Raw genomic sequence first — 25585 nt, forward strand, 5'->3', positions numbered from 1 at the left:
GGAATATTGCCGGCGGGGAGATCGGGAAGGCCGGTGGCCTCAACCTTGACCGAAAGTGAGAGAAGAGACGACAGGATGGGGAGGTCCCGAGGGATGTTCAGATCCGGAACCTCAACGGCAACTGAGACAGTGGAGGCCGGGACGGCGACATCAACAGAAAGGGTAGGCAGAGCTGGGAGCGCCGGAGGCGCAAGAGTCGGAGCCGTGAGTCCTCGGGGGATGTTGACGTCCGGAACTTCGATAGCCAGTGAGATGGTGGAGGCTGGGATGGCGACATCGGCAGACAGAATGGGCAGAGCCGGGAGCGCAGGAGGCGCGAGAGTCGGCGCCGTGAGTCCCCGGGGGAGGTTGAGAGTCGGAACAGAGAGGAGAGTAGTGGGAAGAACCGGAAGATCGATGTTGGGGACACTCCGGGCAGCGTTAACCGCAGGCGGGGTTGGGAGCTCGACATTGGGAAGAGTGAAAGAGACTGAAACAGGTTCCAGCTTGACTGCGACGGGGCCAATGGAGTCAGCAATGCCAGCTTCAGCTTCGGGCTGAGGAGCAGGCGCAGGGTTGGCTGCGGCACCAAGAGCCAGGGCAAAGGTAGTAAGAGTGCGAATAGAAGCCATCTTGAGATGTCTGAACTGTTGATTCAAAAATAACCTTTGCTGAAGATGTGATGATGTTGGAGTTGCTGTGGCGAGTGAGGAAGAAAGATTGGATGAGGAGGGAAATCATTAGTTACTTTATACTCGGTATCATGCTTCTCAATCGTACCAGATTCCGCGATATGTTCCCAACTCGGGGAGCATGATAGCAACTGATCGACGAATGCAGTCAGAAGGTGGAATCAAATTTGCCGTTGTAAACAGCCTCAAAGACTCAGGATTCATCTCCTCCGATGCCAGGCTTAAGCTGAGAGACAACAAACCTTTGAGCAATCAGAGAGATATCGTCCCAGCTGGATGGATCACAGAACATCCGGAGGTATGGCTTGAGGCGGGAGAAGGTCTCGCCAGGTTGCACAAGGCCGTTACTGGTCAAGTAGGACAAGCCTAAGTCCGCCGATGTCTCAGCCCGATCAGAGACACGGCGTAAGCTCCCTTTTGCCAGTCCATCGGTAGGTCCCGCTAGCTAGCCGCAATAGCCTGCTCACAGGCGCGAAAAATGACGGAATTGCGCAGCTTTGATCGCATGCAGCCATGCTCAAGAATGCGGTAAATCTGATCGGAGATCGTACAACTGTCAGTATATCGCGATGGTGGCGGTATCAGCAACGCTGGTCGAAGTCTAAGTGGTGAGTTAAACGGGATCAAAGATTGAACAACATACTTATTCATTTGTATGATAGTCACAGACAATGGACCGAGATCGACGGGGTGTAGCACTCGAGAGCTAAGCAGGCGTGGGAGACACGCTGGTTACACAATACCGGCATGGCGATCGCTCGTGCTCCCATGGCGATCATTTGCAATGGGGGATTGTCTGATTTGCTGGTAGTTCGAGCGGTAAAATCCAGGTGTAAGACATTCAACCGTATTCGTCACACTGGCCTTGATCTCGCGGCTGCCGCCCACTTCACCGAAATGCCACTGACTGAGACAGAAAGAACCTAGATCAAGCCAGAGGCTGCTAGAGGGGGATTTTTCTCCGCTCACCTCCACACGTCGGGATTTCCCGCAGTCAAAGCAAACAACTTCCGTTCCCAGTATCCCGTCAAAGGCTCCTTGGGCAGTATACTAGTCTGCGGGAAGGCGTTGAGCTGTTTGCTGGCCTGCACCCATTTCCATTGGCCATCTTCCTTCTCGACCGGATAAGGCTTTGAGACGCCTCCCTCTGCGTCAATATCCAACTCCCTGGTCTTGCCGTCTTTGACGCTATCTGCCTCAGAGGCGTTAAGCCCGGAGCCGCGTTCCAGCTTCCAGAGCCCACTCCCGTCATCGGCTCTGGTCAGAGGTTTGCAGTCCCATATCCCATCGTCGTCCAAAGCAAGGCCTTGGCAGCCAGCCGGACCCGCACGCTACTGTGAATTCTTTCGTTGGTGTTGAGCAAAGCTGGTCCGTGTCTTGGTTCATTTCCGGGTCCGTACGCATAAAGGCTCCAGGGTGCCGGATTGTGGTTCCTGACGATAACGGATCTGGCCTAGCCCCCATGGACGAGCGGTTTTCCAGAGCTCTTCTGCACTACCGGCAAGATGACGATCTTTTCCATCACATTCAGCCTCATCCCGATGAATGCTTGATGCTTTTACCGGACACATCTTGGGATTCGCCCACGGCAGTTGTTACCTCGGCCGGATCCACGATGACTAAGAGCCGGGCACGAAGGAGAAGTTGAGAATCGAAGTCCCTCCGTGAAGATATCTAACATACGGCCTGGGTTGATCACGCACCCCTTCCTTCAATGTAAGCTTCTATCAAGTAGCCGTGGATGAGAACACGATGGAACGGGCTACATACAGGCTAGAGTAACGGTATCAATTTGTTGCCCATGCCATCTCCCTCTCCCTCCAGCGTGAATACCTGGAAACCAAACTTGCCAGAGATTGGTTTTGTTGCCCTTGAGGTTTTCCCAGAGTGCATGGCGGAATGTATATTGGGATTCGTCCAGAGACAGGGCATGGAATGCGTTTTTCACGCGTCTTGAAACTTGAGTATTGCTAAACTTCCACATAAAAATTCTACATTAGCCGTACTTAGAGAAGGGCACTGCGGGGTGAGACTTATTGCTCTGATGCTCCATGCGGGCCGACAACCGGAGCTGGGGTTATGCCTATGGCGCCAACGGTATCCCAGACGCCAACTGCCTTGATATTGATCTCGTGCACGCCATTTGCATCTTCATGCATGTGTCGCGTTAGGCCATTCTACATTTGATCAGTGTCACGTCTCAAGAAAAGGTACATGTACTTCGTATGACAGACCTTGGCAAGCCATTTTTCATACTATGGTTTCCGATCCATCTCCCATTTAGCCTTGGCTACTCCTTTCTCGCCGTCGTAGGGAAGTACTTCCGGGTCCAAGAAAAGGCTAGGATCACGAATCGAGTCCAATTCATTTTCATGGTCTTCAAACATGGCGTAGAAATGGTCCAACCCCATGGGCATCAGTAAAGCGACCGCCGCAATTATGTCGGCGACAGAGCGCGCCGTGAAAGCGCCATGAGAGGAGCCTATGAGAATAATATCGTCTCCATCGACGTAACTAGTGCAAATGGTGTTATATACTTCACGAATGGCCTAAAGATACATGTAAGGTTAGCTTTCTATAGACAGGTAATATGTGATGAGTCGCAATCCACTTTACCTGGTCAAGTCCAACTCCAAATAGTCCACCGGTGAATTTGTCGACTGCGCTATCTGAGCTGCCGACACCTGGGTGGTACATGATGATTTGATGGGTGCCCTCTTGACAGGTTCGCCGAAGAGTCGTGAAATTATTGTCACATTGGATTGCGGCTCAGCGCTTTGCTTGTGCTTTAACGGACGATAGAGCTGCTTTGCTGAGAAGACCAAGGTTTATTTACCTCTTGCTACCTAACGAGTCCATCCACGTTCCATCACAGCAAACAACAAAGCAACTGAGCAGCGCGAGAAGTGGAAGCCATGTTGCTAGATGCAGAGGGGCATTGATTGCTGGCAATGAGTGTTGAATGTCTTTTACAGGTGAACGGGGATTCAAGATATCATAATGCGGGGCTTGGGCACGGCTCCCAGCCTCAGGGTGGCTGGCAGGCAAGGGGGTTCAGCTTGGCCATTAATCGGGGCTTTCTTACTGCATACAGCCGCAGCTGAGATCTTGGGGTAACCGGATGTCGGCCTCAGCAACCCCCGCGAACTTGTTGAATGCTCTGGATGCAAGAATGTTGTGCTCGGTTTGAACCGTGAAGACATTGCTGGGTATAAAAGAGCCAGGTAGAATAAGTGCAGGCATCGATGTGTACATACTAATGTCCCTAAATAAGCAGTTGCGCTAGGAACCGATCGTTTTGTTTCCAACGTCGCTACAGAAAGGTGCCACAACGCATTGCCAATCTCGCTAATAAGTTCAGGTCACGGACGATCATCACTAAGTTACATAAATTGTCGCTCAATTGGTGGTCTGCAGTATCCAATCATTAGTAGGCTAACAATGTAAACGGGAATCTTCGACATCACAATCGAGAGATCGGCGCGCAGGCTTTCTTCCAATGATTTATTTGCACGCAATTTGATGACTTATTATTCTCACATAATCCCATATGAGATCCCGGCCAAAGAGGAAGCTCTATTGCTTTAGCCACCTCTGAAATGTATCAGCCGATGCTCTGAGTGGGCCGGAGTTCATCCTGGAGCAATCCCCAGTTCTTGGCGCTCAAGATGATATTATTGCTGAAAGCGCGTGGTTTGGGGCAAATGAAGTTGCTAGCAAGCATAATGTCAATGACATTCACGCAGCACAGAAAGAGCAACCAGGAGAGGACGTGCATCTCTCAACAGATGGGCACGCGAAAACTTTTCTTCCTGTGCAGATCATTGAAAGTTGTTCTCATCATCACTATGGTGCTATCTTCAAATTTTTAAACACGACATATACTGCGCAACCAGCATTCTCCTACTAATTTGAAATCAGATCGCGTAATCATATGTAGTAACCAATCAAGTATGTATACCGATCACAGTGGAATGAGATTCATCAAACTGCGACGAACCCCTCATGCAATCGGGGTCATCAAGACAAAGAGTTCATCTTCCAGAGATCCGGGGGTGTGGCGGCCGTAGGTCTCAGGGCGAGCAATCTGAACGTTGAAGTTAGAGAACAGACCAGCCAGGATATATCCGAACACTAGGACCATGTGTTAGCGCGCAAGTTGCTTAGAGGTTCACTTCAATAATCATGAATCTTTCTGGGTCGAGAGTATGGATAGCTCAACCCAACGTTACATGTATCTATGCTCGGGAGTCAAATTTGACTTACAATAGTATGTTAGTTGCGTTCCGATACAAGCTCTCGGGCCGGTTACAAAGGCCCAGAGAGGAGGCATATCAGTTCTCTCTGCACCATTCTGGTCCAACCAACGTTCAGGAACCCAGGCGTTCGGCTGAGTCCACATCTCTGGGTTCCGGTGTAGAAACCATTGGAAACAGTTAACTCGAGTGCCGGCGGGAATACCATCAACCCCCGCAATGCTCACGGATTTGTCGTGGGGTGTGATGCGCGGTAAAGGAGTGCTATTGGGCCTCATGCGCAGAGACTCCTTGATGACGGCCTGCAAATATGCAATGGATTCAATTGTCTGAGGCGAAGGCAAATTGTTTGCGTCGTTGGCTCCGACTTGAGTCACGTGCATTCCGAGTCCTGCTACCGCATGCTTTAGCATTTCTTGCTGAGCTGGGTTCTGAGCAAGGTAGTACACCGCGTAGGCAAGAACAAGGCCTAAAAGTCTGAAGTCAGCAAATGGAAAAGTCGAAGGAAATTCTAGAAACTTACCAAACACCTCTCGAGCACCGGCTACAAGAGACACAGCATCATTAGCAATTGATTCCAACTGCAAACGGGTAGTAGGGTAACCTTACACATGTGATCGAAGATTTCACTGGCGATGGAGATTCGAGACAGATCTTCCGACGCCTGCATGTCGAGGAACTTGCCATCTTTCAAGTTGGACATCGCCTTTCGTAGTTGATTATACACAACTGGAATGTCTTCCGCAGCGGGTTGATCTCCCTTCTGCATGCGTCGATAGACTGCCTCAGACTTGTCGCAATGCTCCAGCATCCAGTTCTCGATCCACTCGGTCGATTCATAGTGCTTACGAGGCATCACATCAAGTCCAATCTTACAAAGCCCATGATAAAGTTTAGGGAGTTCCTGCAACCAGAAGCCCTGAGGACTATACCTGTTCTCGTAGTGCTCCAGCCACATTTCCGTCAACTCAGGGTTTCGAGTAAAGTCGGGTCCGCTAGAAAGACCCAAAATGTAACAGTTGAGCATGTCCAACCCAGAGGCATAGCAAAGTCTCAAAAGCTCTACCGGTTGTCCGTGTGCAGAGTGATGCTGAAGAACTGGGATGAGGCGTTGATACATGATGTTGTGAGTCACTTTGCTCAACGTCTCTGAGGCAAATAGCGTCGTCTTGGAATAAGACGAAGAGACTCGTCGACGGCATGCGGCATGATCGGCTCGGCTCCGGCTGGCAAACGAGTTCCGTTGTCTAAGACACAAGCAAGTCAGTACGTGTAATGGCCGCAAACTTGAGGGGACCAAAATTCCGAGAGAGTGATCGTTGATTATGTAGATTTGACCATAAAACTTACCCGTAGTACTGGAAGAAGTCGAAGTAGCCTGGTTTTTCGAAGCCGGCGTTGTAAACCTGGCGGACACCAGTCTCATAGTCGCTGATACTGATCTCTTGCGGCGCAACTCTAACGATCTTGCCCAGTCTTTCATGAGCTGCAAGAACAGCTTTCAGTTCCTTCCCATGATAACGCTGCCAAAGAATCCAGACGGGACTGAAAGAGCACGTCCAATGAGCAGAGGGTACTTTCGAAAGGCCTCCCGTGAGAAATCGGTATAACGTTTGAAACAAGAAGAGACCAAGAAGCAGCAGGATAGCCACAAACGGCAGCGCCGAGCCGAGTATCGGAAAAGGCATGTCGGCGGTCTTGGATGTCATTCTACGATGAGATCCAATCTTCTTTGGCGTTCTACAAACCTAGTGCCATGATAGTGCTGTTTATTTAGATACATGTCGAACTTTGCGAATAATGCAGCAGCCTCTTCCGCTGACTGTGCATCAGTCTCGACCTGGAGGTCTCCGAAATCCATTGCACGAGAATCCAAAACTTCAGGCCATGATCAGTTCCTCTCAACATGTTGTCTACGTCTCGTTTCATTCCCGAAATTCGGGATGACATGCATGCACAGACAAAACTCAAAAGCCTTGACAGATCCACTGAGGGCCCCCTCCTCGGGTCTCCCAAGTGTGCCAGGATCAGGATCCATTAATCATATGCACTGTCAGCTACGACGTGTATTCGTAAGAAGTCTGGAATATGCCGGCGACATGGACACTGTACGTTGCATTCAATGTTGCAACGAAAAGGCCAAGCTGTCAGAGAGAGCGAAGTAAGCTGAAGAATAATCCATTCCAAATGTGGTGGCGGTATTTTCAGCATGCAACAAGTAACGGCTATCATGAATAAGCGGACTGTGAGTGTGCTCTTCAAGCCGAGATTTCTGAGGTAAATTACATGTATTCTGGGTAAGTAGGTTCAGGTCCAATTCTATCGATGAAGCGGATCTGAGCATTGTGATCACTCTATGTGCTCCGTTCATTGTCTGGACCTGTGTCCTTTTCGTAGGTGGGCGACATAGACAAGCAGGTGGCCAGAGGTTGAATCTAGGTAAAGTATGTTGTGGAAAAGGTACATGTAGAGACAGCAGGTATTTCCGTGAATGCATATACTTCGTACACATTGATGTTGATTATCTGCTACATGTGAATAATTGTGCCCCGTCGTAACGTCTTGGATTCATGATTCATCTGGCGTACCTAGCATAGTCTGCATATCGCATGGGCTCGTGGTTCTGCCCGTCAATCAGCCCCATTCCATAGCTATCCGGTTCTGCATCAGGTACCTCTCCATATGTCTTCATCTTTTTCCGGTCGTTCTTGATTCTCTTCTTCTCTTCCTTGGCTGCCTTACGTTCCTCTTTCGCTGCCTTCTTGACCGCTTTTTTCTCCTTCTTCTCCTTGCGCTTCTGTCGGCATCCCTTCCTGGGAAACTCGCTGTTCGTACCCTGAAGGATTCGACCAGGATGTATGATAGCGAGAATGAGCAATGCCAGCATCATGGGAAAGGCGTCTAAAGCATATGCGTATGCTTCCGTGAAGGGTATGGGGTTCTCTTCAGGAGTCATGCCTCCGGTGAACTCGACGAGGCGGAAGATAATACGCGCCTAGGCAAGCCAAGACCGGTCAGTTAGACAATGTCGAGAGGATTCAGCGAAGGGACATAGAATTGGAACTAACCGTGATCGCAAGCAAGGCTGCATAAAGCGCGAATTGAAGGGCCTTCCAGTTTCGTCGCGGCATGTAGCCTTCTTCATCCTCGCGTTCGTATGAGCCACCTTCCAGTCCGTAAACGTCGTTCTTGTTCATTTGTATGGCACGATAGTTGAAGCGAGCCATCAACATCAAAAACACCACGATGAAACCCTCCTGGACACCCATGCCGATGATGTAGATCTTGACACCCTTTGCTCTGGTGGTAGGCTCTACTGTCGGACCAGCCATCACACCTCCTGTGGCCTGCACGATGAAGGTGGCGATATCGGCAACGACGAAGATGCGCCCGAGCCATCTTGCCGGAATGTAGCAAACTCGAGGTTCTCCGCCTGGTCGAAAGAAGTAGACCATTCGTGCAAAGGTCATGTACACAAACGCGTTCAGCCACACAGGAGCCAACAGGAATAGCACCTGATGACCTGTGGCGTACCCCTGAGCTTGTTGATCTTGCGAGCCGTATGCATGCAGAATGAATGCGCCCATTTCCCAGCTTGCCGCCATAAGAACCGTCCATGTGAAAGGCTATATGCCACTGGTTGTTAGTACCTATACCCTCCACTAAGTTCTTCCGATGGTGGGCGTAACTCTGTGAATGGGAGAAGGACGACTGGAAGGAAGTTTTGGATGCGTGATCTCACCTTTCGATACCATATCGCTTCGACTAGATGAACCAACGTCAAAACACCAAATATCGAAGCCGTTGCAATAGCGGGCGTTAACTCGGGATGGAAGTTGTAGTTAGAGTTGCAAGCGTCCCAAGGAACGGCTCCGTTCGGTCCAGGCACCGCACTCGTGCAATCTGTTCTCGGAGGATCATCGTCGCCATCGTCCCGGATTGTCAGCGTTGGTGTTGGAAACATTTTAATTGGTTCGGTGGTGTCGAGAAAAAGAAAATGACAAATACAAATACTAGTAGTTACAGCGAGTAAATAGAGACAGACATTCGGATTAGTTTTTGATGGGTCTAGGAATTGGAAGATAGTGGTCTTTTCTGCTCGATATGGACAACCTTGTCAAGCAAATCCTTCAAGCCGGCTTCGACAGTCAACTTAAAGATGCTGGGCACCAAAGACTATCTCAAAGCGGCATCAACTACATTCCGAGAGGTCAGGGTGCCAAGGCTGGTGCCTAGAGTGAAAGCAAGTTGGTTGACCTTTGTGTCTCGCAAATGACGCGTCCTGTATCCAGCACCGCCGGCGGCTCGGCATGATCGACCCTCCATCAACCCTCCGAGGGTCACTCTTGAGCGGGTCTAGCTGTAACAGACCACTATCCAACCAACACGAGAAACGTGTGTAACAGGGGTAAGGGGGTCTGAAATGTGACGACGGTCAGCGAACCTTTGAGCTTCTGCGGTGACAATGCTTCTTTTCACTGAGGAAACATCGACAAGTGATTGGTCCAGGTTGATTCTAATGTTAAACCGGAGTTTGGCTGGGCGATTTAGTCCGCCTCTTGATCGCGTCAACAACCTGACTCCTGGGTTGTATAGACCTAAGTGATTCCCCGACTCCGTGCATCACATTTGGGAATCATCGTCCGAGACTCAATCACTGAAAGGGGCTTTGCATGATGCCAAAAAGACTTATCGTACATTCCTTAAACATAGAGTCCAAATGTAAAGCTCTTTTAGATTATGTGCCTTTTAGGTGATTTAGTGCAATGTGACTGCAAGGGAGCAAATCTCTTTCCTGCTATCCCTCCGTCTTTGTATCTAATCTATACATCCTTGATTCCAATACTCATATCCATGTACCAGGGTTCTTGGCGCCAGCAATAGCCCTTGACCTACAACTACTGTGCCTCTCCCTCTCACGGGAGTTGAGAAATGATCTTAACCACTGCATCACCGAATTGGCTTGTTGTTGCGGTGCCTCCCAAATCCGAAGTCCGGACGCCAGACTCAATCGCATCGCTGACGGCCTTGCAGATGAGATCGGACGCTTCAGGCATATTGAGAGAGTAACGGAACATCATGGCAACAGACAAGATCATTCCAACAGGGTTTACCAGCTGTTTCCCGGCGATATCTGGCGCGGATCCGTGAACTGGCTCATACAAGCCCTTGATCATGCTGCTGCCAGATTGCGGTGGGATGCCTCGCAAGCTAGCGCTGGGGAGAAGACCAATGCTACCAGCAATAGCACTTCCTTGATCACTAATGATGTCACCGAATAGGTTGCTCGTCAAAACGATGCCGTTGAGCTTGGTAGGGTTGCACGCCAGAGTCATGGCAGCACTGTCGACCAGCTGGTGCTCGAAACGAACATCCGGAAACTCCTTGCTCAGGACCTCAGTGACAACGCGTCGCCAGAAACTACCGCAAGCCGCGAGAACATTCGCCTTGTCAAGACTGATGACAGGCCTAGGCGGAGTTGACAGTCTCGCCAGATTGCCAGCCAACCGCGCGGCTCTCGCTACCTCTTCATAGGTGTACTGGTCCGTATCTTTGGCAATGAGGTCTCCGCGCTCTCGGTGCCCAAAGTAAATACCACCAGTAAGCTCGCGAACGATGAGAATATCGGTGCCTCTACAGATGTCGGCCTTCATTGGTGACGTGTCGACTAGGGATGGGGCGGGGAAGTTGATCGGACGAAGGTTGCCGAACGCATCCAGTTCGCGGCGCAGAGTTCCGAGACTCGCGGCTTCAACGGAAGGAACCTGTCCAGCCCATTTCTTTGGAGCTCGATATCAGCATAGCGATTTATTGAGAGCGGTTATCGGCACTTACAGGACCACCGACTGCGCCTAGCAGGATTGCATCGGCCTCCTTTGCATCTTGAAGAGCTCCGGGAAGGATCGGCTTTCCGTGAAGATCAAAGGACGTCTGTGACGAAAACGGTTAGAATCAATGAATACGCGGTTTGACAGAAAGTCTTGTCGTTGACATACTCCGCCTATTGGATGATGCGTCAGGTTGAACTTGATTTCGGGGTGGCGGAGGGCGACTTCGTGAAGGACCTTGAGACCCTCAGACATGACCTGCATTTGTGATTAATGACGGATTTATCCACCTCAATGGGTGTGTGGGTGAGCTGGGGGAAATGGAGCATACCTCTGGCCCGGCGTAATCTCCGCCAAAAACAACAATCTTGAATGTAGTAGACATTTTGATGATCTTAAATTGCTTCGAGGGTTGAACGAAATGTTAGAAGTGAAGGCGGTTGCACAGAGCTACTGAAGCTTCATGAATAAGATCTAGATCGCGGTTTCCTTCTTGAAGTATACACATGGCTTCCAATTGAATTGGTCTTTTCTCATCCTTTGTGTTGGTGTTGTAACTGTTTCCTTCGAGCCGAGCTCGGCCAGACACAGCTTTGGGGTTCATGATGTTGACGCTGCTTGCCTGCCGGACAATGCATTGAAGGCAAGCGAACTCATTGACAGAGAGAGAAGACTGTGCATTCAGGCTGAGGATGTGACGGGAATGTGAATCTATCCGAAGATCAGGGGCTCACCCGCCCTGCGAGTACACAGTATAATGATTTTGCTGACCTTGCATAAGGCCCCGGTCCTGGCTAGTCGACCGTCTTACGACTTTCCAACGGAAAAGCAAGGGTTTATTAGGCTTTTGACCCTGGCGCCATAACATGCCCCCCTTCGATTTGGTCAATCGGAACTCGGCGGCAACACACCATTGATTCTAGGCGTCCTTCGTATGACCGTATCACAAAACCCCGAGAAAGTCTAAATCCCCAGGCCCACATGACCGTCCCCAACGGAATCACGGAGCAGCGTGTGCAGATACAGAGCCAACCAGGGACTTTGCATACCGGCACAGCCAGTCGAGACTACGGATACTAGAGATGGGTTCCACGGGATGAAGTGGCTAGAGTATTACTACTGCAGTCAATGGCGTTCCAGGTGCGCCGGACAACGCGTTGTAAAGCATTCTCAGCTGTAAGGTCAAGCGGCAAGTGTTCTAGCTAAAGATTGTGTGGTCAGACGCTGACGGTCAGCCGTCGACGATAACCAACTCGAGAGTCCGGATTGGTACACTTGACAGCTCGTTATCGGAACTTAGATATGTAGTATTATAGAGCAGTATTTGAATCAATTCTTATGCTAATTAATATCGTTTTGGCTAACCTCCAGTATCGAGTCCAACCGCTATTCTATTTATTCCTTCAACTTTGTGTAGTGGCAGTCGTACCGGCTATCGGCAACTCGATCCTCGTTTCTCTTACGAGATACCTACCACTATGGGTTCTATTCCCGCACATTCTTCAGCGGCTGGCGAGAGCGAAACCGAAGATCTAATAGCAGTTCGTCCGCCGAAAACGAACGTAGAATGGAACAAAATCGGCTTTACGCCTTTCCAAGGTCAGTTCAAATGGAGATGGGGTCACTGTGGTTCGATGTCAACCAACATGAAGCAATCGATGACACCCAGTAAACGAGCTTTTGAGTTGGATGTGGTAATAACAGTGCTTAGTCAATGGCCACATCGAGTGCACATTTACGACTAAGTCTGGCGCCTGGAGCCAACCGCGTTGGGTCCACGAGCCTTACCTAAAAGTCCACGGCCTGTCGCCGGCGCTTAATTATGGCCAGCAAGCATTTGAGGGGTTACGCGTCTTTCGTAGCGAGTCAGGGAACATCCAGCTTTTTCGCCTGGCGAGCCATGCGGCCCGGTTCGCCCGCTCTGCCGCTGCCGTCGACATTCCGGCCGTCCCGGCCGACTTGTTTGCCAAATCGGTGCGGTTGGCCGTTCAACTCAACAGCGACTTTGTACCTCCGTTCGAGGGGGGCTGTTCCATGTATGTGCGTCCGGTGGTCTTTGCAAGCAGCCCGACCATGAACATGTACACGGCGGAAGAGTACACATTTGCCATTCTGGTCACGCCCGTCGGTCTGCTATACGGAGCAACGGGTCTCAAAGCGTTGGTGGTGGAGGGATTCGACCGTACGGCACCGAAAGGCACCGGCGCTTTCAAAGTCGGTGGGAATTACGGACCCACCATCCCGATCATGGGACGGGCGCGAAAGCAAGGTTACGGTTTGACACTCCACCTAGACGCCGAGACGCAGTCCTTCATCCACGAGTTCTCTGCCAGCGGCTTCATTGGAATTAAGGCAGAGTCTGCGGAAACTGGCGCTCCGCCTACGATGGTCATTCCCAAGGACGAGCATATCCTCCCAAGTATCACGGTCGACAGCGTTGGACAAATTGCCCAGGCCCTTGGCTGGAAGGTGGAGAGGCGTCCCGTAAGTTTTGAGTTTCTTGTCCGATCCACTACCAATAGCCAACTGCTCCCTCGGCGTTCCATTGCTCCCTTCAGCGTTCCATGTGGGGGAGGACCGAGATCTCGGCGGAAGTTTTTGACTTTTATGGGAGATTACCGCTAATCATGTCCCGGCGCCATGGCGTTAGATCCCGTTCACTGAGCTTGGCGACTTTTCTGAGGTCTATACCGTGGGCACTGCATCATCGCTGGTGCCCGTAAGCGCCATCGAGCGCGAGTCGACTGGCGAGCGGTTCGCGTTTACCGTCGATGCGCAATCTCCGCAATCCGCTTATGCCAGGTTGACAGACAGATTGCAAGGCATCAAGCGGGGCCTGTATACGGAGCCATGGGGCTGGGTGGAAGAACTCGATGGCGTTGCTTTGCGCAATGATATTGAGCGGATCACCAAGACTGGGTTAGCGAAGTCTCCGGAGTAACTCTCGGTACCAAGGTCTTGAGACGGCGACCGACTCACGTGTGTTGGACTTATAGGTATCACAGGAGGCGGGTAGACAGCGACTGCGGCCAGTGGGTAGAGTTGGATAGAGTTGCGCATCGCTGAAGATAGATTGCTCTACCGAGCCCATCAAGGTTACTTCCGCTCGAAATACTCAGCATCCGTCCATATGGGGCTTTGCTGTGTGCTGTCGTTTCTTAAAAACCGGGCCGGTGGGCATCCCCTTGAACCCCACCAAGGAATCCTCCGCGTCGTTTCCTGGTGGAATCATTAAGTGACTGGGTAGTATGTCGTGATTTAAGGAGACAGATTCACGAGTAAGATGCTTTGATTACGGGCGTGTTCGGTTTGCGGGGGTCTTGAGGACTTGTAGTATTATAGCTATCCTGTCTTGGATCTATAATTGTGCTATGATGATCCCTAGTGCCAGCGCAAACATTACCCAGGACTGGTATCCTGGTCGTTGAGTCAGTCACCCCACTTAACTCAGGCAAGCTAACTAGAAAGTCGTCTCTAGAGTAGGTAGCCAAGCGTTGCAATACTCTACAGACATGGCTTAGGCCAATCATTCTACCATGGGTACGATGCGATCGCATATTCGGCCGCTGTTTCGCAGGTCGCCTCGCTTGCAGAAAGAGATACACCTTTACGACAGTACCAAGTATTTGTGACGTGGGATATAGTTTCCGAGGAACAACCGTTGGGCTCCCTCGAGTCATTCATCCGCCTACATCGTACCACAGCTGCTTGCGATCAAGAAATGCCATACGGAATATGCAGCATGGCCAGAATTTGGCCCCGGCTTCCCCGTGTGAGCCCTAGCAAAAGTCATTCTAGGCCATTGAAGTATGTCTTGGCTATTGCTGCAGCCTGCAGCAGCTGCTGACCAAAGATGGTGTAAGGGTCATTTGGGCATGGACCTGGACCCCAAATTTAGCTTGCCAGTGGGGTTTCTACACCGAGGTCGTCGTTGTCCAATTTCAGTAGTCGGGGCTTAACCTACGTACACATTAGAGACTGCAGAACACAACAGGATGGGGCATCCAATGCCAAGTTGCCAACACACAAACGCCGAAATCATTGTCAGTCACCGAAGTTGTAGCGCGCGCGAAAAGAGGCTATACGAATACCCGTACGAATACCCGTACGAAGTACGGTGACAATCGACTACTTGGTATGGAACGACTTGTTCAACTCCATGTCCTGCTGAACCCCGGGTCGAGACCCTGCATGAATCCCGGCCCCTCCGCCGGCCCTCCACCATCGAACCCATGCTCACCATGCCATGACATCTTGGGCAGGTTTAGCCTTGAGTTCCTTTGCGACACCGCCTTGTGAGGCTTTGCGACCTGTCAAGACGTCGTAGATGCGTTTGCCAAACTGGTTGAAGGCATTCGTCATGCCGCCCATTTTGGTCAACTTCTTCTCGAGCACTGACAGCTGAAATTCAAATGTCTCGCCGTCGACAGTCAGCACGTTGCGATCCAGGTCGATCTCAATGTTGGTTCCGGTCTGCGCCTTCTCGTAAAACAGGGGATCGTTAATGGTGAAGCCCCACAGACCCAAAGACGGCTGGTTTCGGCTGTAAATGAACGCGAATGCCTTTGCAATCACACATTCAACACCGACGCCTACGCGCAGTATTGTCTGATCAGCCCACCATTACGAATGAAGGAACGAAACGAAGGAATGAAGGATGACAGTGATGATCAATTCGGGGAAACATAACAGCCGACGGACAAGCACCTTGACGGACAAGCGGCCGTAAGAATCACCGAGAGCGAGGGGGCATATGATGGGCAAAAGGATACGCAAAGGATGAAGGAATGAGACTCCGACTCACCTAGTAAAGCTTGCACAGCCTCTTGACGACTAGATCCACAGCCAAATGCATCGCCAGCGACAATGACTTTGTGACCTTCCTTAACGAGTTGCCGGAATTCCGGGTTAGTGAACTCGAGGCAATGAGTGCCGAGCTCCTCGTTGTTCTTGGATGTGAGAAGGTACTGCGCCGGTGCGAGCTACTTGCGGGACGGCCCGTCAGAACATTGTTTCTTGTGCGCCTTTTTTTGCTTACTTCATGTCCCATCCACGAACCAGGGGCAAAGCAAAGGAAAGGTGGCTTACCGCATCGGTATCAACAAAATCTCCTAGACGGAAGATCTTACTCCTAATGGTCCCGGAGCCGGGCTTAGCCTGGTCGGCGGCCGCGTCCTCACCGGACGGGCTGGGTTCCTGGTCCTCCGCTACGTTCGCATTCTCTTCGGCGTCTTGGCCTGGAGGCTCCACCCATTGCGGTTGGCTGAGGGTACCATCGGCAAGGGATCCTTTACCCTTGACGGCGGCCCATCGATCCTCCGGGATGAGGTCAATAAGATCTTGTGGAGAAGTGACAGCCATGTCAAAAGACGACGCAGCCACCGTAGCAGCGGACGCCAAACTGCCGATAGCCCCTGTCATGCCAGTTGTTAGTTCATATTGTCCAACGTTACATTCGTTCTCAGCTGAGTTTGGGTCTCGAGAGGGTCTCGAGAGGGGTCTCTAGATTAATATCACAAAACTGCTCGCGGGTCCACCAACAAATGGGGCACATATGCGGGCAGTTTTGGCCCAAAAGAGATAGACAGGGAAATAAGAACGATCGTGAGTATATCCCACGAGACTCACCCTTGCCCATACGATTCACAAAATTGCGGTTCTGACTGCTGAGCCAGACTTCCCCAGGTTTGGCCATGTCAGCGCCCATACCAACGCAGTAGCTGCATCCAGGGATGCCGATGATGAAGCCCGCCCTCTCGTAAATGTCTGCGAGGCCTGTCTTACGAAGGTAGTCGGCGATTGGGCGGCTCCCGGGGACGACGCGGCGCTCTCCCCGGGCCACCGGCTTCTTCCCCGCGTCCAGGCCAGCCTGCAGCACAAGCGCGCCCATGACAAGATCTTCCTCTGCTGTCGTACAAGCGCCGATGAAAACACCATCGAGGTGAGTACCTGCCACATCGGACACTGGTACAACGTCGTCGGGACTTGGGTACTTGGCCACGAAGGGCTCGACCAGAGAGACGTCGATAGTATGTGACTCCGCATAGAAGCATCCTTCATCGGGCTTGAAGTAGTACGATGCAGTCCTGTGGTGGGCTGTTTTGCGGGCATCGATAAAGTCCTTGGTGACTTCGTCGGGAGCAAATATCCCCGTGATACCACCGAACTCCTGATTCTGATGTTAGCTAACCCTGAAACTAAGTGCAGAGTGCCAAGGGCTGGAATGCCATGCCGACGGGATAAGATTCGAATCGGTGAGGGCAAACGGGTAAACACAAAGGCAGTTGCTTACGGTAGTCATGTTTGCAATTGCGAAGCGGGCGTCGGAGCTCAACCATCGGCAACCGGGGCCTGTGTACTCGACAACCCGGTCCGCAGCCACCGTATTCCGTTTAAGCTGCTGGAGAATGTAGAGGATGATGTCTTTACCTCCGACTCCACGCTGGGGCTTGCCCACCAGGTGGATCTCGACAACCTCAGGAACTTTGAACCAGATCTCTCCAGTGACGAGAGCCATCGTGACCTCGGTTGCGCCCAGTCCAATCGCAAGACAGCCATCGGCCCCAGAGCTACACGTGTGCGAATCCGAGCCAATGATGATTTGGCCTGGTTGGGCCCGCTCACGGTAGAACTCGGTGTGCATGATGGTGTAGTTGTTGCCCTGGAACTGTGTCATTTTGAACTTCTTGCGAGCAAAGTCCATCTCGCCAACCAGTTTCTGAACAAGAGGCGTATCCATCAGCCTCGGATCAACCACATGATCGCCAGCCAGCCAAAAGTTGGAGTTCGAAAAGATACCGGGATCTCCTAGCTTGTTGTAGACTTGAAGCATACCCTAGTCCAACATCAGCAAGTCACCTAGGCCTGTGAGAATATAAAGGCGAGGGTAAAGTGTAAACATACATGCCAGCTAGCCTCGCTAGCCATGATCCAGTCGACAGAAACTCTAATTGTGTCCCCTGTTCGGACCCATCCTGTGCGAGTCACGTCATGCAGAGCGAATATCTTTTCTGTAACATTCATGGGTCGGCGACCGGCAGGCCGGCTCACTAGGGGAACGATCGGTCCCCCCCGTCGATCGTTGGAGTTCAGACTCTCGAGCCCTGATGAAGGGAATCAGTTCCAATCAGTTCTCATCCAATAAATGCGGCAAAATCAGGGGTTCACTGAGATAGTTGCGGCACAGCAAAAGAAAGAAAGTATGCTTACATGCGGATGTGAGCAGAATCAGCTCGCTGCGATCCGTTGCGCTTAACTTACCGTTCCAGGCCAAGCCCATGCCGCCGTAGTCGGGGGACGCCGTGGCAATGCTGACGACCTGCAGGATTGTATTTGCCTCTTTCTCCTTGCCATCTCGCTGCAGTCTGGCTGCCAGGGCAGAAAGAACAACCAGAGGGTGCTCGGAGCTTTCGGTCTCTACATCCGACGTTCCTGATCCGGGCTTCAGTTTTGTCTGGCGAGGGACAGGGGATATGGACAATTGCAGACTTACCGTTAGGTGTCCGTTCTTCTTTCAAGTGGAGATCTCGGGTTGCAGCCAGCAGCTGCAGGAGCTGCTCTTTGAAGCTCTGTTCCGCCATGCTCGTGTCTGGTCTTTAGCAACGGTGGATGCGCAGTCTTCGATTCGATCCTGGAGGAATGCTACTATGATGGTATAATGATTGCTCAAGGAGTGAATCTGGCTTTGAGCTTGTTTAATAAATACAATATGGTTATCAAGAACTTCAATGTTGAGTTCAAAATATCATAGATTTTCTTGTCTTCTTCCTGTCATTCACATGGCGCTGGAAATGTCTCGTCAGCTGGAAAAGCGAAGGTCAGATTGGACGCAAAGTCATCTCGTGATCCATCCGTGCGGGTGTCTGTGCAGCGTCCGAACACCTCGTCAATCTCTATGTTTACGACATGTGTATGTGACTTTACTCCCTCACATATTCCAAAGTGTTCTATTCCGGTCGTATCCGAATCAGACAGTATTTTGTGACAGACGCTGCATCGTCAGCATGTTTGAAGAGCCTTGTGTGCAGGGGACTGAACACATTTTGGCTCCGATGTTGCGGCGGCCGGCCCCGCAAAGCAGTTCCGTCTTCGGACGCCCTCCTCTGTTCAGCATAGTGCTCACCGTGCCCCAATAGCCCAGCGACTCAGAAGAATCGAAAGACATCACTCGTTTCTGAGTTTATCCGGAGTCCGTGTCTTTACCGAGCTAGACGGGTAAGTGAGGAATCCCATGTGCTCGTTTGACAGTTCGGCGCTGTTTGCTTGGCCAGGAGACACAATTTGCACGTCCACTGGGTTATTCGTCAGAACTAGAACGGGTTCACGGCATGCTATGCTCCACAATGCGAGCTTCTCTACATGGGCAGAAAAAGTCAAACATGACTTTGATGTCCGGTCTTTCTGATGACCTAGACGTATGTAACGTCCAAGATAAGGGTTGAGGCTGACTGAAAATCACAGGCATAGAAACGACCCGGATTTTGGCACGCATGGGTCGCCTTGCAATCCAGAACCACACAACAAGTGGGTTAAGTTACATGTATAGAATGACCTTGATTTGTGAACGTGTTTGATAACAGGCCTATTCTACACCAGTAAACTTAGATAGCCACCCAATTTGACGATACTCCTCCGTTTCCCATGCTACTCTAACTCCATACTGGAGTAGTTTGTTTCCGTTTCTGTTAATGTTACTTTCCTAGCTCAACTTCGCGCCGTGACGAAGTAAACGCTCGACCATGGCTTTATTCCCACTTTCCGCCGCTCTGTAGAGAGGCGTGCAACCGTCCGGGTCCAAAAAGTCGACGTCAGCTCCGTGTTCCGCAAGCATGGTCACCATGGGACCTTGATTATTTTGTGTCGCGTAGTGAATTGGGGCCAGCCCAGCTTTATCCGCGGCGTTGACATCCGAACCGTGGAGGATCAGCGTTTTAGCCACGTTGATGTGGCCGTGTGTTGCCGCAATGTGCAAAGGGCTCCCTTGAGTTGGTCTCGCAAACTTTCCCCATACTGTCAGCAAATGAACATGCAATGTGATGGAACTTTTGATAGCTGTCGAGATTTCGGGCAGAAAAATGAAATGTGAGAGACTCCAGATGAGCACTTATATAAGAAATACTCTCATCAGTGCTCTCATTGAAGTGGCGATGAGATGAACTGGGATATACAACTCACCCCTAATGTAAGGATGTCCTCTGTTGAAAGGTCTGACATGTCTTCGTGTCTGCTGTTTGGTGTCATGAGTGTCATGCTGGCGTCTAATGTCCACGGCTCGATGAAATCGACAGTGTTTAAGCTGTGGGGGATTCCCGCTGAATATGAGCTCGCGTCCAGGTCATCAGTGACGGCATTTCGTTGCAACGTCCGTGGAGCGGCTTCTCCAGACACTCCCATCTCCGAAGCAGGGAAAATTACTGCTGCCTGCCCAAAGTCTTGGGTCGGCTCATGCGGCGGGGTCTGAAGTGAACCGAACGGATCGGCAAGTGCTGTGGTGTATGTGAGGTCCTGCAGAATCTGATTAGCCCAGACTTTCGTGACAATGGTACCGTAAAGACGCGTAAGCACACTTGCTGTGACCGTTGGGGGTGAAGAAGAAGCGCTTCTTGACCTCCTCGTCGTTGTTGCTGATGTTGCTGTGGATGATGACGCGACATGGCTCGTTGCTGCGGCGGCTGCTGCGGCACTCTTTCCCTTGGCTCCTAGAATAGCTCAACTTGTTGGTTTCTAAACGTTTCTTCTCTATTGGATGGATGATAACGGATGGTGTTGTGGCATGTGCTGTGGCATGTGCTGGACTGGGTTGGGCTGGGAGTGAGGGTAAAGATAGTGAAGTGAGGGTGTAGGCAGGGTAAGGTATGTTGGTTTTGAGGTTGCATACGGGACTTTCGCTTTGCCAGTCGGTTTTGTGTTCTCCTCCGCTCGGCCGGGTTGACAGTAAGGGCCATCAATAGAGACCTCATGTCACCCTCGCAGCTCATGGTGTTCATGGTGGCGGGAACTGTAAATAAACTACTCAGAGCACGACCTGCACTCGGTCCGTATGACGAAAAAAAAGACTAAAAAGTACGGAATGCAGTCAAGCGCTGAACTTGCAGGAAGCTGCAGAAGTATTTCTTAACCGCATCAGACACATCAGAGACAGACAGGCCTCATGACGGGCCGCAGCGGGCAGGAATAATATGAATATCGGCAGCACGTCATGGAGTAAAGCCCGTCCTTCCGTGACACTATTCAACAACCTGGGTCTCTCGAAATCCTCCTGCACCTTAAACTTTCGCCAAGCCAGTGTCGGTGCTACCGAGGCTGAGGCGTTTGTATCCACACCGCCGGCGAGTCCCACAAGCTTCCAGGGGAAGGGGAAGGGATTCTCGCATCAAATCCTGGCACCAGCATAGCGACCCCGGTGCCGAGATCCCGGGGAAAATGCAACGGGAGGGCTCCGCGTGGGATCAACTGCGGACATTATTCCCCGCGCCGAAGCGCGCAAACGGCCGCACCTCCATGCTCGGTCTAGGCATGCCAATACATATAGGGTTTGAACGTTTGATTGTCAGACCACGACAGAAGCACGTTTCTCGCTACTGGGGGAAAACGAGTCAGCTATCGTGTCCGAGATCAGCAGCTCCTTAATGATGCCAGGCCTAGGCGTAACGCTCTCAAACCAGACCTTTTGTGGTCTGCTGGCGATGCAATGTCAAGACACTTTGAGAAGGTTTCTTGGTCGAGCCGTTTACGAATATTCCCGTTCGTTTTTGTGGTGCTATGCTACTCACTAAGCAATGATATTCCCCCACCGGGCCATTTTCCATGTTCCGTCTCTTGACAAGCTGTCAGGTCCCGATGCTACCGGTTCATCCGACTAAACATCGGCTCTGTTCATGAAACATCTTGTCTCTTTTGGAAACGGAGTTTGCAGTTAAGCCCCTTGGGCAAAGCATCCTGTGTTCCCCATTGCTCCATGATACGACTCGGGTCGTCCAACGCGGTCTCGAACGTGAGAAGAACAGCAGATACTAACATCTTCACCTGGAGTGTTGCAAATGCTTTGCCCAGGCACAGACGGGCACCATACCCAAATGGGATGAAAGACCGTTCTAGTCTTAACAAGCCTTCAGGCTCGACGTCTAACCACCGCCTTGGGTTGAATTCCAGCGGCTCGGGAAAGACTGACGGGTCCAGGTGCAACGCAATGGTCGAAGCGGATGCAACGGTCTATTTTTTACATGGGTAAATGTTAGAACGGCGTGTAGAATACTGGCTTGGGTTCTACGGTAGCAAGAGCGCAACCGGCAACTTACGTATGGGGGGATGTAAACATCGCCGTATCTGGTGTCCTTGGCCAATATGCGCTCGGCTCGCCCACTAGAAACTGGGTTGATCCGATATGACTCTCTTATGCAGGCTTCTAGAATAGGGGCTTTGTCGAGTAGCTGCCAAACCGGGAGACCATCATCTTCTCGCGGTAGCGCCTCGATCTCAGCTCGAACCTTGGCCTGCCAGTCAGGGTTCCGGCTAAGGTGGTAGACCACATACGTCAAAGCAACAGTAACGGTGGCCTGGGCCGCGTGGAGGTTATCAATCACCTCGCATGCCACGTAATCATCAGAGATATCACGACCGGCAAGTCGGAGATCTTGGATGAGGCGGATAAGCGACCAATCAGATGATGACTTGGGATCAGACAGTGAGTAAGCCAGACGCTGCATGGCCCAAACATCCAAGTCACGCTCTGCCGAGAGGAATTTGGATGAGCCAGTGTATACGGAAACAGCCTTTTCCAAGATGTCGTGAGCGAATGGAAGGTTGAATTTCAGTGAGTTCCACATTTCGGTGTTCTTGAGTCTGGCGAGAATGTCGCGATCTGTGTAATCTCCCTGAACAGCATGAGAGCAGTGCCTTGGCCCGTAAACCAACGCTGTGATGTTGTCCCATGCATAGTGGTTGATGACGGGGAAAACATCAATAATTGGCTCCATCTTGGAATGTCTCTCAAGTGTCTCTCGAACTCCAAGAGCCTTTTGCCGGAGAGGCTGCTGTATCTCGGGCTTGTAGATGGAGGTTGCCTGATAGAATGCTGAAGACAATCCTCTCTTCGCCTTGTGCTCTTCATACGGCTTCTCTGCGAATATTGACCGCTCTCCGTGGTAAATAAAATGGTCAAAGTAGTCGCTCTTGGGGTTCCTCTTAGAACTGCTGTAGAGGTCGCGCATAGCCGTAACATCGGAGATTGATACTTCTCCGGGTGCAATAAGCACAAAGGGGCCGTATTTCCGATGCCATCTTTCGATGGCCTGCGGCCGTTGACGACCCAATTCGAACATTGCAACATAGTGGTGGGAGATTCGGCATGGCCAGGGGCCAGGAATGTGCCGGTATTTTGCCACTCGCCATAGTACGAAAGCGAGGCCGGAAATAGTCAAGACTAAGGCAATCAGGCCGATGTAGCGGGAAAAGATCTGAAAAGTGATAAGATTGGCCATGGTGTTCGTATCAAAGAGGTTAGGACGATAGGAGTTGTTGTCTCTGTAGGATGCTCATCCATTGATTTTCGTTTGAACAGGAACGTGGCTAACGAATACTTGTAGGCACGATCTATTCCTCCCCAATATGATTTGACTTGCCATGACAATCCTCTTCGTTGACCATAATCTCCAAGATGATGTGTACTACAGATGGTGTGACAGTACAGGCATGATGTATGGGCCCCAAACGTCCGCTGACTTTGCATTCCGAGCGGAGACTCGCATAAGCGACTCCTGATGTTGGTGATAAATCATCAAACAAAAGAGCCTGTGGCTGTGACAGTTTTGGTCGTAATGGCTACGTCGGAAGGTTCCCGCGTCACCACAGGAAACGTAAAAGAAACACAATCGGGGTGAACGCATCATTGTGTTACAAAGGATGTGCATAATGTACTACTATTCTGTATTAATCAACGCAAGGCCAAAGTGTATCGGCTACCTATTCTACGGTTATTTACACAACATTTCCAAAGACTTCCATAGTTGGGGAAAGATTAGCCGTGGCAGAACCTTTACTGCCAATTCAACGTGTGAATAGATGCAACGGAAAGTCTTACTTTGTGAGAAATCTTATTTCTATAAAGTCACAATATTCCATACTTGTGAGCCACACCGATCTTGCTGCCTCAGATCGACTGTGAAGCATTGATAGCATGGCAATTTTACACGTAGTTGATCGTTTTTGGAAAGTGGGCACGGCGACGGAAGTCTATTATGTGTACGGAGTACAGAATTATGTTATATGGACATGATCTACCTTGCGCTACCCTTTTGCTCCACATATGACCTGGCTGCTGTCTCGTATGTGACAAATTCGACCTGAGGCCCCCAGCTTTGCAACCAGAGCAGCACATCCTCGATAGCCCCTGCGATATGTGCCATGCCCGAAGTATCGGGATGGAGAACCAAAGGGAAGACGAAGTCACCGGGGCCATTACCGTCGGCACCGTGACTCCATAGCCAGGTAAAGCGGTCCTTCCACATCTTCTCGATCGTCTGAACCGACACAAAGCCGTGGGAGTTTTCGACGTTGGGCCAGAACTGAAGAGGGGTCATATCTTCCATGTACCAGTTGGCAGGGATTTCAACAATGCCGGTAGATTCCGGCTGGATAGAGGGCTGCATCCATGTATGTGCCGGCTTAGAATAGTCGACCGGGGCGAGAGAAAAACCGCGGTCAAGAGGGTACAGCTGTGAGTCGTGGCCGCTGAGCGAGGTGTCATAAAGAAACCCCCTTTTCTCCAAGAGAGAAATGGTCTCATGGCGTATTCGGTACAGAGGAGCTCGGAATCCAACAGGGCGCTTCCCAGTCAGAGACTCGGCAAGGGCAATACATTTGTCCAAGACGTCTTCCTCCTGCTTTGTGTCGAGCTTGGTGCAGTCTTCGTGGCAGTAGCCATGAAGTGCAATCTCCGCGCCCGAGTCCACGATGGATTTGGTCTCCGCCGGGAATGTTTCCATAGAGTGACCTGGTATGAACCATGTTACCTTGTCGGAGACACCGATGCGGTTGAAGAGACCCAGAAGTCGGCCTACGCCGACGCGGCCTGCGAAGATACCCGACGAGAAGTCGGCGAGGCAATTATTTGGATGCTGCCCTGTGCCCATCCAGCCCGACACCGCATCAAAATCGACTGACACGAGCACTTGAACACGGCGACGGGCTTCAGGAATTGGTCGAGGGACCCTGGCGAGAGCCGTAGTATTCTGCAGCTGCCCAACGAGATCCTGGAAGGCAACGGCTGTCTTCGGACTGTCGTCGACAGGTATCATCCGGACGTGGACGCCCCCGATTTCAACGACTTGGTGGCATTTAGTTACAAGTATCGGGATCAATGCGGGTCGATCTGAGTTCCATACCGTGTTCCATTTTCCAGATTGATCTATGAAGAAAGTGTTCAAAAATTCGGTCACGAAGAATGGTCGATAGTGAGTAGTGTGTCTTTGTGACAGACAACTTCCTTAGGCGATGGTCGATTGGGGTCGGAATTGGAGTTGCCGTCTGCACAATGGTGTGTCCTCCTGTTCTCGAGAACTCTGACCCAGTTATAGTAATTCTTATTGATAAGATAATGCACGCCAAGCACCACGAATATGCGGTGTCGATGCTGGCTCTACATGGTCATTGGACACATCCTCTGAATCTGATCAGTCTTAAGTCAGGCTCTATCCCACTGAATTGGTGCTAGTGGAGCTATGAGAGTCTCGCTGCTGCCAGCGGCACCCCTCTCTGTCAGCATCATGACTGTGTTTCGTCCTGCACTGTCTCGAGAGTCTGAAATGCGAACAGACTAAATGGGAAAAGATAG

At 51.1% G+C, this 25585-nt stretch overlaps 10 protein-coding genes across 10 annotated transcripts; 1 reads left to right on the forward strand and 9 right to left on the reverse strand.

The window, feature by feature from the left end:
- Positions 1 to 44: 44 nt before the first annotated feature.
- BDP55DRAFT_734339 (uncharacterized protein) lies at positions 45 to 611 on the reverse strand (the record flags this gene model as incomplete). Its single annotated transcript, XM_060580198.1, has 1 exon — positions 45 to 611. A coding segment is annotated over one exon (567 nt), but the record flags the coding sequence as incomplete, so codon positions are not given.
- A 1025-nt stretch (positions 612 to 1636) lies between these two features.
- On the reverse strand, positions 1637 to 3926 carry BDP55DRAFT_708398 (uncharacterized protein; the record flags this gene model as incomplete). Its single annotated transcript, XM_060578101.1, has 12 exons — positions 1637 to 1977; positions 2007 to 2036; positions 2072 to 2104; positions 2140 to 2226; positions 2442 to 2646; positions 2738 to 2820; positions 2869 to 2926; positions 2966 to 3220; positions 3288 to 3386; positions 3428 to 3446; positions 3508 to 3561; positions 3757 to 3926. 12 exons carry the CDS (start codon positions 3924 to 3926, stop codon positions 1637 to 1639), a joined length of 1434 nt encoding a protein of 477 aa, XP_060422869.1.
- A 701-nt stretch (positions 3927 to 4627) lies between these two features.
- Positions 4628 to 7094, reverse strand: BDP55DRAFT_403106 (cytochrome P450). The gene is made up of 5 exons (XM_060567313.1): positions 6278 to 7094; positions 5537 to 6174; positions 5451 to 5471; positions 4938 to 5396; positions 4628 to 4805 (listed from the first exon to the last, which is right to left on the reverse strand). The coding sequence occupies exons 1-5, from the start codon at positions 6634 to 6636 to the stop codon at positions 4675 to 4677; spliced, it is 1608 nt and encodes a 535-aa protein (XP_060422870.1). The 5' UTR covers positions 6637 to 7094; the 3' UTR covers positions 4628 to 4674.
- A 657-nt stretch (positions 7095 to 7751) lies between these two features.
- BDP55DRAFT_513245 (RTA1 like protein-domain-containing protein) lies at positions 7752 to 8828 on the reverse strand (the record flags this gene model as incomplete). The annotated part of the gene is made up of 4 exons (XM_060567728.1): positions 7752 to 7922; positions 7996 to 8073; positions 8110 to 8553; positions 8670 to 8828. Coding segments are annotated over 4 exons (852 nt in total), but the record flags the coding sequence as incomplete, so codon positions are not given.
- A 1015-nt stretch (positions 8829 to 9843) lies between these two features.
- BDP55DRAFT_565848 (3-isopropylmalate dehydrogenase-like protein) lies at positions 9844 to 11140 on the reverse strand (the record flags this gene model as incomplete). The annotated part of the gene is made up of 4 exons (XM_060570457.1): positions 9844 to 10707; positions 10763 to 10858; positions 10924 to 11013; positions 11087 to 11140. The coding sequence occupies 4 exons, from the start codon at positions 11138 to 11140 to the stop codon at positions 9844 to 9846; spliced, it is 1104 nt and encodes a 367-aa protein (XP_060422872.1).
- Positions 11141 to 12322: 1182 nt separating this feature from the next.
- Positions 12323 to 14046, forward strand: BDP55DRAFT_683445 (aminotransferase). Its single transcript, XM_060576339.1, has 3 exons — positions 12323 to 12344; positions 12401 to 13239; positions 13406 to 14046. The coding sequence occupies exons 2-3, from the start codon at positions 12790 to 12792 to the stop codon at positions 13694 to 13696; spliced, it is 741 nt and encodes a 246-aa protein (XP_060422873.1). The 5' UTR covers positions 12323 to 12344; positions 12401 to 12789; the 3' UTR covers positions 13697 to 14046.
- Positions 14047 to 14991: 945 nt separating this feature from the next.
- Positions 14992 to 18335, reverse strand: BDP55DRAFT_734344 (3-isopropylmalate dehydratase large subunit 2; the record flags this gene model as incomplete). Its single annotated transcript, XM_060580199.1, has 8 exons — positions 14992 to 15347; positions 15560 to 15737; positions 15844 to 16169; positions 16384 to 16924; positions 17048 to 17590; positions 17659 to 17858; positions 18016 to 18186; positions 18248 to 18335. The coding sequence occupies 8 exons, from the start codon at positions 18333 to 18335 to the stop codon at positions 14992 to 14994; spliced, it is 2403 nt and encodes an 800-aa protein (XP_060422874.1).
- A 1118-nt stretch (positions 18336 to 19453) lies between these two features.
- On the reverse strand, positions 19454 to 19732 carry BDP55DRAFT_565729 (ankyrin repeat protein; the record flags this gene model as incomplete). The annotated part of the gene is made up of 1 exon (XM_060570448.1): positions 19454 to 19732. A coding segment is annotated over one exon (279 nt), but the record flags the coding sequence as incomplete, so codon positions are not given.
- A 1715-nt stretch (positions 19733 to 21447) lies between these two features.
- Positions 21448 to 23276, reverse strand: BDP55DRAFT_683502 (cytochrome P450). Its single transcript, XM_060576340.1, has 2 exons — positions 22053 to 23276; positions 21448 to 21966 (listed from the first exon to the last, which is right to left on the reverse strand). Exons 1-2 carry the CDS (start codon positions 23232 to 23234, stop codon positions 21631 to 21633), a joined length of 1518 nt encoding a protein of 505 aa, XP_060422876.1. The 5' UTR covers positions 23235 to 23276; the 3' UTR covers positions 21448 to 21630.
- A 753-nt stretch (positions 23277 to 24029) lies between these two features.
- BDP55DRAFT_565866 (uncharacterized protein) lies at positions 24030 to 25049 on the reverse strand (the record flags this gene model as incomplete). The annotated part of the gene is made up of 1 exon (XM_060570459.1): positions 24030 to 25049. One exon carries the CDS (start codon positions 25047 to 25049, stop codon positions 24030 to 24032), a length of 1020 nt encoding a protein of 339 aa, XP_060422877.1.
- Positions 25050 to 25585: the final 536 nt, after the last annotated feature.

Source organism: Colletotrichum godetiae (genome assembly GCF_030913485.1).
Source record: "Colletotrichum godetiae strain CBS 193.32 chromosome Unknown BDP55scaffold_78, whole genome shotgun sequence".
Lineage (NCBI taxonomy): Eukaryota > Fungi > Ascomycota > Sordariomycetes > Glomerellales > Glomerellaceae > Colletotrichum > Colletotrichum godetiae.